The following is a 13,853-nucleotide window of genomic DNA, read 5'->3' on the forward strand; positions in this document are numbered from 1 at the left end:
CCTACTTTTAAGCAGTGTGAGGTAGCCACCCAGTTAAGTATATTTCACTGAAATGGTAAATGCTTGTGTGCATTACTTTGTGTTTAAATCTGATTAGTTGGTAACTGAATTCTAGAGAGTTCTCTAGTAGTTCTCATGTGATTGGCTAACAGGGGTCACATGGGAGGTATATAAAGATGGAGAGACTCCATTTTATGGGAAGCAAGGTGATTGTGTTTTAGAATCCACTGCGAACACTACTAAGTTGAATAGAGTGTTGGAGTGCTTCTCTGCTTGAAAGAAAGACAGGAAAGGCTCAGGAGAAGGTAAAAGTGGTAATCTCTCAAAAGAGCTGCAAGGCATGGCCTAACTGAAATACAAAGTACTGAGCTCTGGAAAGAGAGAGAAATGCAGCTGTTTGGAAGTTAGAAGAAGAGACTGAAAGCCCATGCTTGGACAAGCATGTGACTGTAAATATTATCTTTTAATTCATCTATAAGTTTCTGCAAGTTAAATATTTGAATGTTAAAATCTGGACACTGGTTTAATTTCCAAAGAAGGGTGTCAGTCATATCTATGATATGAGCTTCTTAGCTGTGATTTCGCTACTCTTACTTCCACACGTCTTAGGCAGTGGATAGTGGGGGCTGGTCGTTGCAGCCCCTTGGTCCATTTCTCCTGAGCTCCCTGGCCACTACAACCTGCTGGGTCGGCACCCTGTATTGGTGATGCTTGCTTGTTTCTGTCCTGGCTTGGCTGGACATGTTACCTCCTCTTCACACAAAACAGGCTGCATCACTGGGAAAGTTCCCAGATTCAGAAAGCAGGCAGGTGGCCGTCAACCCATGCCACAGACTCCAGCAGGCACCACATCTGCATATATTTTGCCTGCTCATGTGATGCATGCCGGTGCCAATGTTGCTGCATTGCGGTATTTGTTTGGGTGGCCAGTGAGCAGGCACCAAGTGGAGCAATAAGCAAATGCCAGCAAAGTGTTAGAGGACAGTACTGTGTTTGCCACGTGGTCTGTTCTGCTTCCCCCAGGACAGATCTGAGGTCCAAGATCAAGAGCTACTGGGTGGAAGTTGGAGCCTGCCTTTTCTAAAGAAGAGCATGCATACAATTTCTGGATGCAGTCTTAAGCTATAGCCACAGGGTTAGATTCAAAGACTATTCAAGGCATGTGAAGGAATATTCAGTTTCTTTGAACTTTTCTCCTTGCTAAAAACTTTTTATGATTTTAAAGCACCAGTCCTATATCTACTTACCTGGAAGTAAGCCCCACTGAATTCCAGGAGCTTTACCTCTAAGCAGACATTCATTGAATTGCACTGTAAATATTTATGTGAGCCTTAGGGATAAACCTAATAAATTAAAGGAGCAGTTGTGAGGAGTACCATCAATGATATTGGCAAACTGAAACCCAGAAAACATTCTCAGTAGATCAACCTGTTAGGAAGCAGACAGGACACTGAGTTGTATCACTAACAGTGCAATCCTATCCATGTCTACTCAGAAGGCATGGCCCATCCCATTCTGCTGCCTGAGGCAAAATGGGAAGTTGCCATCCCTCTGCTGAAGCCTCTCTTACCTGGGCTGTGTAGCGGTGCCTGCCAAGGGGTGGTGGCAAGTTCTGGAAAGATCTCATGAGATCTTAAAAGAGCTCGCAGAGCTCTGTGGAATCCACTGGTGCTGCTCCACAAGCAGTAGAGCTGGGGAGACTGGTGGGGCGCCCATTTGAAATCCCACCACCCAAGGTGGCTGCCTCAGCTAGCTTTGTTGGTGGGCTGGCACTGCTCAGTGGTAAGCCCCTTTGAATTCAACAGGGATTACAGTAGTTCCAAGTAAATGGATATAGATTTTCAGCCTTTGCACTCCTATACCTTTAAATCAGTGTCATACCACTTCAAACAGTCAAAGCATCCTGTGAACTGCAGTTTGTTCAGGTTGCTGAGAGTTGTTAGGAGACCCCCCCCCCCCTATTCCCCTCACCATGCTACAATTCTCAGCATCCTCTGGGAAAACAGGAATGGTTGTTAAGCCACTCTGAGAAATGTAGCTCTCTGTATGTGGTGCATATGGGGTTTCATTGAACTTCCTTCTGAGTAGGCATGGCTATGATTTTGCTGTAAATCTTATCAGCATTGCACAAATTTTGAGACTCAACATATTTATATAACTTAGGAAAAGACTCATTTGTTTAAACAGTTATTTGCAATTGTCCTTGCTAGCTAAATTTGGGGAGTGGATAGTTCACAAAGCAGACAGAAGGAACACTGGTTTGGTGGTTGCAAATGCAGTCCTTACCTTATTTCAAAAGCTAACTTATTTCATTTTTAGTTTTATTTGAAAAGCAACTCTACATATTATTTATTGACTAAATTGTATTCTGATTAGAAGACTAATATTTTTTTTTAAATCCCCCCAAAGAATCCTCATTTCGACTAAGAAAAAAAATTATCAGACACCAAGTGTGACATGAGTCATTTTACTCGTACTTTATATCCTCCCTTTGTTTTGTCTGCAGTCTTAAGTAGACAAAACAGAGGATAAGCAAAAAGGATATAACATAATAGCTAAATGACTGGTGTGCGTTTGGAAGGCATGGTGATAAGAATGCACTTACAGTTTCTCCTAAATAGTCCAGCTATGACTCAACGAGCCCAATTATGAGAGCAAAGTAGTGATCCAATGAGCCCCATTACATACAAAGGCATGTGTGTGCACAATAAGGGTTGTGACTTCACTATTGCTATAATGATGTGGTGATGTGCATATCCAGTGGTATCCTTTGACCGATGTTCAGCAGAATAAAGAGGGAAGCAATTTTCTGTGATTCCCCTTCTCCCCTGCACCTTCATGCCTTTCTAAATCTGCTCTGGATGGTCCCTAAAGTTTCAGAGCAGATTTAGCTGGGTGTGGAATGGGATGGGGGATAAAATTGATTCTGTTTGTATTTAAGCTGAACCTCCCAAATTTGCATTTTCAGGTACTATAAAAGAACCAAAACACAACCAAAACAAAATAAAAGAAAAAAATTCCTTCCAGTAGCACCTTAAAGACCAACTAAGTTAGTTCTAGGTATGAGCTTTCGTGTGCATGCACACTTCTTCAGATTTTGTTTTGACTATGGCAGACCAACACGGCTACCTATCTGTAACCAAAACACAACCATCCTTTAAAATTCGTACTTCCCTGAATTTTGCAATGCAGTTCTTCAGGCAATTACTGTGTACAAAAAAATACATATACTGCAGTAAACCATGCACAAAAATGTATGTATCATTGAAAATAACATTAACATGCATCGTATTAAGAAAATTACTTGGTAAAAATGTGTGCAAAGGTAAAATTGCATAGAAACATATATATATATTGGGGAAAATCTGACTAACATGCTGGTGAATTTTGATGAGGACATTTTTTTAAAAAGAAAAGAAATACAAACTGATGTGGAAAGGTGGAGTATTGAAATTGATACTGCAGGAATGATAACTTGAAAAACCAATATTGATGGATTGGCTCGTCCCTAGTGTGTGAGGACATTGTGGGTGCAAAAGTTGCTTGCCTTCCCATTCTGTTGATGGAAGCCTTACTAAGAGCTGAGAAGCATTGTTGGCTATTTATTACACCATCATAATCTACTACTACTATATCTGCCACACTGCTTAAAGTCAATACAAAAACAAAACAAATATACAAATCAGCTAGTCAATAAAATAACATTGATTGTAAAACCTTAACAGCAACTCCTTCTGCTGCATCACAAACTACTTTTGAATCCACAGGTTTGAAATCAGCTTTGTCTCAGCCACAAACATACTTTCTATTCAAGAGTATGTCCCACTGACTGCAATAGCACTTGTAGGCAAATGTTCATAGGATTTAACCTGAAAGCCATTACTAAAATTTGCAAATATCACAGTCCTTCCCAGTGGACACAGCCTGTGCTTTAAGCTTCACTTGTCGCTCCTCCACCACATTTCTTCTATTGTAGTTCTGATTTAAAAAACAACAACACCACAATCACAGGCAGTATTCCAATATGCATAGTGTTATTATTTGTTCCAGTCCTGGCACTGGTAAGCGAAACAACACATTTAGTGTAATAAAATCCACTGTGTTGATTGATTTAATCCAGAAGTGATGGTACTCATTCTATGGATATCTTGCAATTCAATGGTTCCACGTTGGAGTCTCCCTCTGAAGTCCAAGAGTCTCCCTTTTTGTTCAAGGATGGCCACCTTATAGTTATAGAACATACCAGGAGGTTGGAATGTTGTTTCCCTGATGGTTTGGGGAAGTTGCCATTTCTGATATCAGATTAGTGCCCGTTTATTCTTCTTTTAGATAAAGCCCTGTTTATGCTGTGTACAGGGGCATTGTGATGCATATGTCACATTAAAAGATGAGAAAAATGAATGAACCCAATATTGCTGGTGACACTATCAGGCCCTGTAAGAGCGTTGCCAGAGAAGACACTAGGATAGAATTGTTATAGGGTTTGGTCTTTGTGTCCATATCTCTGTAATGTTGTTGCTGATGAGTAGCAGTGTTAGACTGGGGGTAGAGGCTGTTTGTAAGCAAGTATAGACCTTCCACCACCAAGGCCTGTGAGAGTGAAGTGCCATTGTCAGGACTGATCATTGACAGCATGCTTGAGTGGTTTGTAAGTAGAGATGGGTGAATATTTCGATTCTGAAATCAGGACCATGATGGGGGAAAGGGTTAATGCCCAACTCTCTGCCATGCGGTTTAGGGATCCCCACGCCAGCTATTTGCAAAAGAAAATTCTGCTACGCAGAGGCAAACTGCATGACCGTTATCATCACCTCCACTTTGGCCCTGAAAATAACTTGGCACATTATTTTTTTAAGCGTATTGTTTACACAGTGTTGCCCATATGTTCCAAAATCTCCTGAAGGCAATAACTGAAGCAATCATCATGTCACAAAAGCCACATCACTCTATAATAACACAGAGTAGTGATTCCCATATGAAGGAGTTTAACCCACAAATGTATTGTTGGACTCCTGCAAATGGATTGTCACAGGGCCAGTGCTGGATGTTGGGCTGGCCTCACACTTACAGTGACTTTTGTGTGTGTAATTTAACAGACTCCTACAATTTCCTCTTTGGAGAAGAGCAAAGATTATAGTTTAAAATAGAAAAAACATTAGAAGTGAGTTGTGTGTTCATTGGCGGGGGTGGGCCTTCCTGAGGAGTTCAAAATACATGTTAGGCTAACATAACACGCATGTTTTACATTGAAAAGGACCTCGGAGGAAAATGCATCTTGTACATGTTAACAGAAGATAGACAGTTTTATTTTATTGGTAGCATTACACATGCATGTCAATGTTGTTGTTTTAAAGGGATGTTGTTCACGTCAAGATGAAAGTTCACAAAGTGGTCCTTTTGGCAGGGGAGAAATCATAGGTTGACATTCTAAGACTTCATAATTACACACTGAGTGATCATATTTGGAAACATCTGCTGCTTCTAACCTAGTAATTACAACTTTTTTAGAGGGGCCATGAGCTAAAAAAATTTATACGTGGCAGGCAGCCTACTGTTGTGGCAGCAAAACAAGGTTTTGCCATGCGTGAAACTCTGCTTCTAGGAGTATTTTACCTCAAGCAAACACATCCTGCTATTGAAAGGTAACCTGGTTTTCTGTGAGAGGGGGAAGTTCACATTGCAAAGGAACAGTCCTAAACTTTTTGGCCTATAAATGTAGCAGTAGTGGTCATAGAACACCACAGATTGAACCTTAATTCCCAGTCACATAGAAAGGACATGACATTCTCTTACCACATAGGGAGAAGTATGGAATGTGAACGGAAAATGTGTAAAAGTTTCTTCCTGCACTCCCATTGTAATTTTGGCATTCCCTAAAAGATAGGTGACTTTAAAAAGCTCATATAATTACAGCCCATTACCAGAAGCTTGTGGGCAGTGCCCTCCAGGTTATTTCCTGAACAGAGCGAGCATGAGATTTTACATGGAAGAGTTCTGAATATCTGTTATTATAAAGCAGACTTGAGCCATTTGTGACCAGCCAGGCTTAATGCAGCCTATCAGCTCTGTACAGCAGAATTGGAGAACTTCTTGGTTTTGTAGTAGCCCACCAAAATCTGCAAAAACAAGTTGCTCCCTTATGCCTTGTACAAAGAGGTACACAAGTAAAGAGCACATAAAAGGTTAGAGGAGAGGGCACACGCAGGAACATCAGGACCAGATCCTCCAAAGCTGAAGGGTTACTCATGTCTCCCTTGATGAACAGTGAAGAAAGCACTGGGTGTGGAGAGGGATAGGAACTTGCCCCAGACTGCTAGGAAGTGCTTCAAGAACAGGTGTGAATGGGCTTAGCGTTTACAGGTTTGCCAGGGACACAGTTGCATGTATCATGCACACCCACAAAATGTAGTGAACCTTGTATATACAGGTTCCTGTTAAAAATGAATTCCTTGACCTTGGGCAGAGGTGTTTCTAATGACCAGCCCACATAAACGATTGAATTCCATTTCGTCTTTTATTGCATATGCATTTTTCTGTATCCATTTTGAAGATCTCAAACAAGCTTACTATTGTAGGGTGGTTGCTGATTATCACATGAGAAGCATGCTTTTTGAATTCATCAGTCATAATAAACGAATAAGTCAAATTAAAATGGTAAAAAAGCAACCCACAACCATACTGTTATCTGTCTGTCTGCTATAGCTCAGTAATAGTACATCTGTTCTACACTGAGAGGTTCAATTCTGCACATCATCAGGTACAGTATGGGAAATACTTCTCTGAAATCATGGAGAGTCACTGCCAACGTAGACCATACTGAGCTGGATAGCTACCTGGAAAGGTTCCATCCATCTATCATCTATCTATCTATCTTTGGGCACTTCACTTTTATTATTGAACTGTTTGCTAATCTGCCTGCTCTTCAGTCTTTAAATTGGATTTATTTTTGTGGGGGGATTAAATAAGTTTGGTTGGATGTGGAATTGACCCCCCCCTTTTTTTAAATTGGATTTCTTTTTTTCTTTTTTTTTTCTTTTTTGAGAGGACTTTTCCATTTTATTCTTTGTGGATTAAATATATGGGTTTCCAAGCTAGAACCTGGAGTTCTAGTTAAATATATTAACTGCACTCAGTTAAAATATATTAAAAGAATTGCTACTATGCCAATCAAGCTCTTTCCTGAGATTACCAACCCTGGAAAGCAGCTTGTCAATATGTTGTTGCTGGTGTTTTCCAGAACTGAGCTCTGTATTGCCCTTAAACAAGTAACAACTAAAGGATTGGCTCTTCTGGATAGAATCTAGAAGGCGACCTACAACTAATTGTTGTTGTTGTTTAGTCATTTAGTCATGTCCGACTCTTCGTGACCCCACGGACCAGAGCATGCCAGGCACTCCTGTCTTCCACTGCCTCCCACAGTTTGGTCAGACTCATGTTGATAGCTTCGAGAACACTGTCCAACCATCTCGTCCTCTGTTGTCCCCTTCTCCTTGTGACCTCCATCTTTCCCAACATCAGGGTCTTTTCCAGGGAGTCTTCTCTTCTCATGAGGTGGCCAAAGTATTAGACCCTCAGCTTCACGATCTGTCCTTCCAGTGAGCACTCGGAGCTGATTTCCTTAAAAATGGATAGGTTTGATCTTCTTGCCATCCATGGGACTCTCAAGAGTCTCCTCCAGCACCATAATTCAAAAGCATCAATTCTTTGGCGATCAGCCTTCTTTATGGTCCAGTTCTCACTTTCATACATCTCTACTGGGAAAACCATAGCTTTAACTATATGGACCTTTGTCGGCAAGGTGATGTCTCTGCTTTTCAAGATGCTGTCTAGGTTTGTCATTGCTTTTCTCCCAAGAAGCAGGCGTCTTTTAATTTCGTGATTGCTGTCACCATCTGCAGTGATCATGGAACCCAAGAAAGTAAAATCTCTCACTGCCTCCATTTCTTCCCCTTCTATTTGCCAGGAGCATTCTGATAACAGCATTTTAGAGCTAGTTATCTGACCAAACTCTTGCCAGTTTCAGGAAGCTGCTTTTCCAAGTGATGCCCACCACAGTCTTTGAAAGCCACTATAACAAGATCCCATACACAGACACATTTTGTATCTGTGGTTAACCTGAGATGGAAGACATCAATCATTATCTTTTAGCCTGCCCCTTTTTGCAGAGATCCAAGAGATCACTTTCTGAAACCTTTGTTCTCACTAGCAAGCAGGAATGGTTTGGCTTTTCTTGACAATAACATAGAGAGCATCCGGTATGTACGAGCTGCAAAAATAAAATCAGGACAAATGAAACATATAAAATTGTTATAAGTTGTTTTGGTGATTCTGGGGTTTAACCTGAAATTAAGCTAAATTTAAGATTCTTGGTTACTCTGGTATCTTCTCTCTCATACATCATGGAGGTTGGCTTTTATTATGGATGTATTTTGTTCTGGATTATTTTATTAATATTACTGCTGCAAGTTTCTCATGGCCTTTGGCTAGAACAATAAACAAGATGTGATTAGTATGCCTAAAAGTATTTTCAACTATGCTTAGCACTGACTTTATTTACTGTCATTTATTCATCTTAGATTTTGAAGATACTGAAACATTTGTTCGAACCACTAGAAGCACAGCCCTTACATTTAATTCTGTAACACACAGTCCACAGAATGTTCTTGGCACTAGCAGTACGGTGGTTTTCATCAGCAATGTCACAGAAAGCAACAATAAAAACATGGGCAAAGTCAACCCTACCCAGAATGTACTTGAAGTGACAAAAACACCCTGGATTCCCACACCTACCCATCATTTCTCTACCACCAAAGAACAGGTAAGTTCAGCTCATAGCTGGGATTGGCGGTAGTTCTTCTGCAGATACTTTGAGGATAGAATCCTTCAAGCTTCACAAATTGTACCCAATCTAAGGCGTGCAAAACTGACTGAGATTTGCCAGAAACTTGATCGTCACCCTCATAATGCTAAGAGATGAATCATAAGGTGCAGAGGAGTTTGTGTGGATATGTGGTTCTATTGTATGCTTTAAATTGCCAAGAAACAGCAACCTATGACAAAACAGAATGCCTCAAATACTAGGGGATTGGACGGTGGTCCTCACCATTGGCAAATGATTTAGCAAGTAGTGTCATATCTATATTGCAGCTTCTGGCACAGGCCGGTTGAGCTACTGTGTTAGATAATGGTGCAGACAAAATTCATACTTCCTGGCTCAGGAAAGGCAAACATTGCAGGCTCACAAGTTCTGTAGCTCATGGTCACAGAAGAACTTTAAGCCCTGCCTCCCTGTTCTTTCCCACCCCATTCCTGCCTCATATCCCCTTCACTTATCTTCATTGCTGTTCCAGCAGAAGGGAAGGGAGGAAGATATCTTGCCCCCCTCCTTCCTTCTCTGAGGATGCTTGGTATGCTACTATGGCAGCATGCCAGGCATTAAGGAGGGGGAGGGAGAGGGAGAGGGAGAGAAATGTTCCTTTTGTTGCTGCTACTGGAAGACCAGCAAAGACATAGGGGACAGCAATGGCTGCTAGCTGTTCCTCCCAAGCCCCGTAAATGTCCCCCTCTGTTGGAAGGCACAACTGTGTATACCACATGGCCTGCGCTGGATCTCTTCAGCTAGCCTGCTTCCTCAAGTTCAGTGGAAGAAGACTATCCCATTGCCAGTGTGGAAGCACAGGTTCAGTTGCTGGTTTAGTCAGCTTCTGAACCATGGAATGGGGAGAAGGCACCATCTTGATCTTTGCCTCAGGTGGCAAAATGCCTTGGAACAGGCCTGAGGATGCTGTCTCATTGCAGGCGTCCAAGTATGATTTATTTGCCAGGTCTGTTGGTTGTTGTATTTGGGATGGAGGATACTATTCATAAACTAGGATAAACAATAAACTAGGAAGTGGCTTGCAAACCCTAAAGGGGCAATGGGAACCAAAAAGCAGCATTTTCACTCATTTTCTCATATTTTACAGTTGAATTATCCAACCAGTTTTTGGTTGCATGGTTCAGAGTGGGGAACTATGTGCCACACAATAGAGACAACAGGTCTTGCTGTCCATTTGCCAGCTCAGAAAAGACATGTACCCTGAATTGGGAAACGAGTCTGGGGAAGAATTCACTCCTGTCCAATCAGGGGTCAAAAGCTTCTTTAAGAAGGGTTGCATAAGAAGGCTGAGTTATTTGAGGCTAAAGGGTTAGATGCTGTGGCTTGCGCAAATTATTGTTAATTTGTTAAGGGTACAGGGGTAGGAGATTTATTTATTTAATGTTGATTTAGGCTAAATAATTATATGCTGCCTTCTAGGTCACTTTCAAAAGACCATTACACAAGAGGAAACTGTAGCTTCATACACAGAGCAGGGGTCACCATGAAGCTCACAGCATGAAGCAACTCCACTGTGATAAAAAGTTGCTTCATTTGGGATTTCTTAGGTTAGAGAAAAAGCAAGTAAGAGGTGACATAATAGGCATTTACAAAGGTATGCATGCCACTAGAATTTGTGGACATCCAGAGAAGAGAAATGTTGGAAGATTCCTCTTCCATTGATGGCCTCAGCAGTGGTATATTTTTTGTTTGATTCACATATGTATCAAGGCATGTTTCAGTATGCAGCACATCTTGAGTATATTTTTGAAAGGAGATTCCTTTTTATATGGATCCATGGTGGGTTGCGTTGTTAATTATGCTTTACTTTGTTTTGCTTCTGACCACCCATATCCATGTATGTCAATTGTTCAGGGAGGCACACATCTGAGACACTGAAAACATAGTGGACAGTGTTAATATGCTAAACATTATTGTGAAGAACAATAACATTTATTCATTTACACAATGAAAGGCTGGATGCTGCTGTTTGACTGAGGTCAACTGATTTTCAAGGCACGATGGTGGTTGCTTGGTGATGATGGTTTTTAAAATTGTTTACACAAGACCAACCTTGGGTTGGAAGTAAATCAGCAGCTCGCACTTTCAGAACTATGAGAAAAGCTATGCAAAGCCCATTTCCTCTTGATAAAAAAGAGAGAGAGATTTGTGTGTGTGTGTGTGTTTTAAAGCCAGGAAACCTTGAGAAAGGATCTAAAGCAGACTGGAACCTACTATTGATGATACGTTCAGTCACTCCCCACAGTTACTTCCAGCTCTTTCTTTTACTCTCTCTTCTTAAAACTTGGGTCAGCAGAAATAGTATTGTTGCACATCTATTCATTATCAGCTGTAATATTTATTTGGCACTACCTACATTTGTTTTTTGTTTTTTTTATAAATGTTTATTAAATTTTTTTGAATACAAATGCAAAAATAATCAACAATATAGCATATATCATGACATATTTTCAAAACCTCTTTGGACTCCCTCACATCTCCCGCTCCCACTTACATCTTCTTAAATTTTAACCAGCAAATTATCATCTTATTTATATTCCTAGGTCCCATTCTTTTAAACATAATCTAATCGTTCTCCAAATGGTTTATATTTTCCTCGGTCTACTTATCATCCTAATTCCATCTAATTTAGTGGTGGTCAATTATTTATGATCTAGCATCCTTCTTAACATTCAACCAAATTACAATGCTTTTTTAAATAAATCTTAAATTTCTTCCAGTCTTCTTCAACCTTCTCTTCTCCCAGGTCTCGGAATCTGCCAGTCATCTCGGCTAATTCCATATAGTCTATCAGCTGCATCTGCCACTCTTCCAGTGTGGGTAGATCTTGGGTTTTCCAGTGTTTAGCGATAAGTATCCTTGCTGCTGTTGTTGCATACATAAAAAATGTTTGGTCCTTCCTTAACACCTTCTGGCCGCCAATACCCAAAAGGAAGGCCTCTGGTTTCTTAGTGAAGGTATACTTAAATACCTTTTTACCTACATTTGTTGTCCCATTACAAATTATGGTTATGTTGCTCTACTAAGCATTCATATGGTACACTTGAACCTGTTTGTAATTCATCTTATTAAAAGATAATTAATAGTGAGTTCTTCGGTGTCATTTTAGACCTCACCTTAGTATCGTCTGCAGTAAGAGGTAGACATCAAACTCAACTCCACAGTGGTGCAGTATTTAAGATATTAAAAGCTGCAAGAGCACTCTACCTATGTAAACCAAAAGGATTGTCTTCCATCAGTGCTGCCTTAATTCTCCTGCAAACTTTACAATTTGTTTACAGATTGTCTCTTTAGTGCTAAATAACTCTAACTAATTGTTATTGGAAAAGAAATGACAGAATTCATTTGTCTGTTCTTTTTCTAAAGGATAGGCAAATATTCCTTGAAAATATGGAAATTTGCTTGCTTTAAGTTATATATATTTCTTAAGGGCAATTTATTTGGGTCCAGGGTGGTAGTTGACTCCAAGGCACATGCTGTTCAAAGGAAAAGAAAAACGGAGACAAACTGGCAGTTTTTCAGACTAATGATATTCCTACAGCCATGGAATTGAGATACCATTGGACTTTTTGCGCTTGACACAACGCTTGTTGTTTTCAAGTTAGCAAGGCTATATTTTTAAGCTATATTGGCTGGAATGTGTGAGAGAAAAATAATGGTTGTCTGTTGCTTACGGATTTGTGCTTGCTAAGACAGAACAGAGGAAATTTGCATTTCCGGTAAAAGGGAGGAAAAGAGCTTGCCTACAGAGAAAAAAATTATATCTCAGCTCTGAAAGGGCACTTAAGGTCTTGTTTGTACAGTCAAGAGAGTTTGGAATAGTTGCTGAGGTGGTTGTTGTGGGGAGAGCCATCTTTGCTCTTAGTTCAAGGGAGCCCAACGCCAGATGGCAGCTCTGTGTTTGTAGAAAATTTGCATGAGCCATGTTCCCCACAGGTATCAGCCACGGTGTCCACACAGCCATTTTCCCTGGGCACGGCAACTGTGTTGAGGGAAATATTACTACCCCTGGGTTCATTTCCATGACCCTGATAACTTAGCGTGCCAACTTGAATTTTAAAAAATGGGGGGAGCCTCAGATAAGCCCCATAACACAATGGCAATGCCTATCAACTTTTGGGGGGCAACCCCCTCAAATATTTTATGGGGGTCAAAGGGACCTCGGTCCCTAGGAGTTGCCTCCTGTGGTCTAACTTCGCTTCAGCCTTGGCTCTACCCACTCCACCTCACGACCCCAGGGCTGAAGCGAGTGAAAACAGTGGCTGCCTCTCTTGTTGTTGTTGTTGTTGTTGTTGTCCAAACAAGCTCTGGATCCCGGGGAGAAGAAATCCCCTGAGGGGAGAGGAGGAGAAGGCAAGCGACCACTGAGGGGCAAGTGTGAACTGAGGAGGTTTAGAGTGGACATTCCAGGGGGAGGAGAAACGCCTGAAGGAAACCATCTCCAGTGTCAGAAATAGCCCAGGGAAAAGAAGGTCCGAGGCGAGCGAGGGGAGGAGGAGGAAGGAAGAGGGGCAGGGTGCGGCGGAGGAAGAGAGAAACGCGGAGAGGGCATGATGGAGAGGGAGAGGGAGAGCGCGCTGTGAGGAGAGGAGCAAAGGGAAAGGCGGCAAAGAGCTGCTGGCTGAGGCAGAGGGCTCTCTCTCTCTCTCTCTCGTGTGCGCGCCGCCTCGGACATTGGCTCTGCGAGGGGCAGAGAGGAGCAAGCGGCCGCCGAAGCGCCTGGCCATGGCCGCGCGGGGAGAGCGGCGGGCAGTCGTCTCCCGCCGCGCCTTCCCACCGCGCCTGCCCGCCTTGGGCAGCCGCCCGTGCGCTCGGCCGGCGCGAAGGAAACTTCCTCGAGGAGCGTCGTGAGGGCCGGCCTGCCTGCCGCGGTCGAGCTGGCCAGCAGAGGGCGGCCGCGGGCTGCTACCCTCGGCCCCGCGGGCGGGCGGGCGGGCGGGCGGGCAGGGGAGGGAGCTGAGGAAGCCGCCGCCGC

At 42.1% G+C, this 13,853-nt stretch overlaps 1 protein-coding gene across 3 annotated transcripts in view; it reads left to right on the top strand.

Annotated features, from left to right (window-relative positions):
- Window positions 1-13,853, top strand: part of PTPRB (protein tyrosine phosphatase receptor type B) — a 72,270-nt gene that overhangs the window by 3,292 nt on the left and 55,125 nt on the right. For 2 of the 3 annotated variants that reach the window (XR_013843183.1, XM_079994006.1), the window contains exon 3: window positions 8,577-8,818. Coding sequence is in view for 1 of the 3 variants with exons in the window: in XM_079994006.1 (XP_079850132.1) it covers window positions 8,577-8,818 (242 nt within the window). In the remaining 2 variants the exon portion in view is untranslated. Of the gene's footprint in view, window positions 1-315; window positions 450-8,576; window positions 8,819-13,853 lie in introns of those variants that run through there. The other variant, XR_013843184.1, reaches the window with a different exon arrangement.

The sequence above is a fragment of the Podarcis cretensis genome, assembly GCF_951804945.1.
Source record: "Podarcis cretensis genome assembly, chromosome: 10".
In the NCBI taxonomy this organism is placed as follows: Eukaryota; Metazoa; Chordata; class Lepidosauria; order Squamata; family Lacertidae; genus Podarcis; species Podarcis cretensis.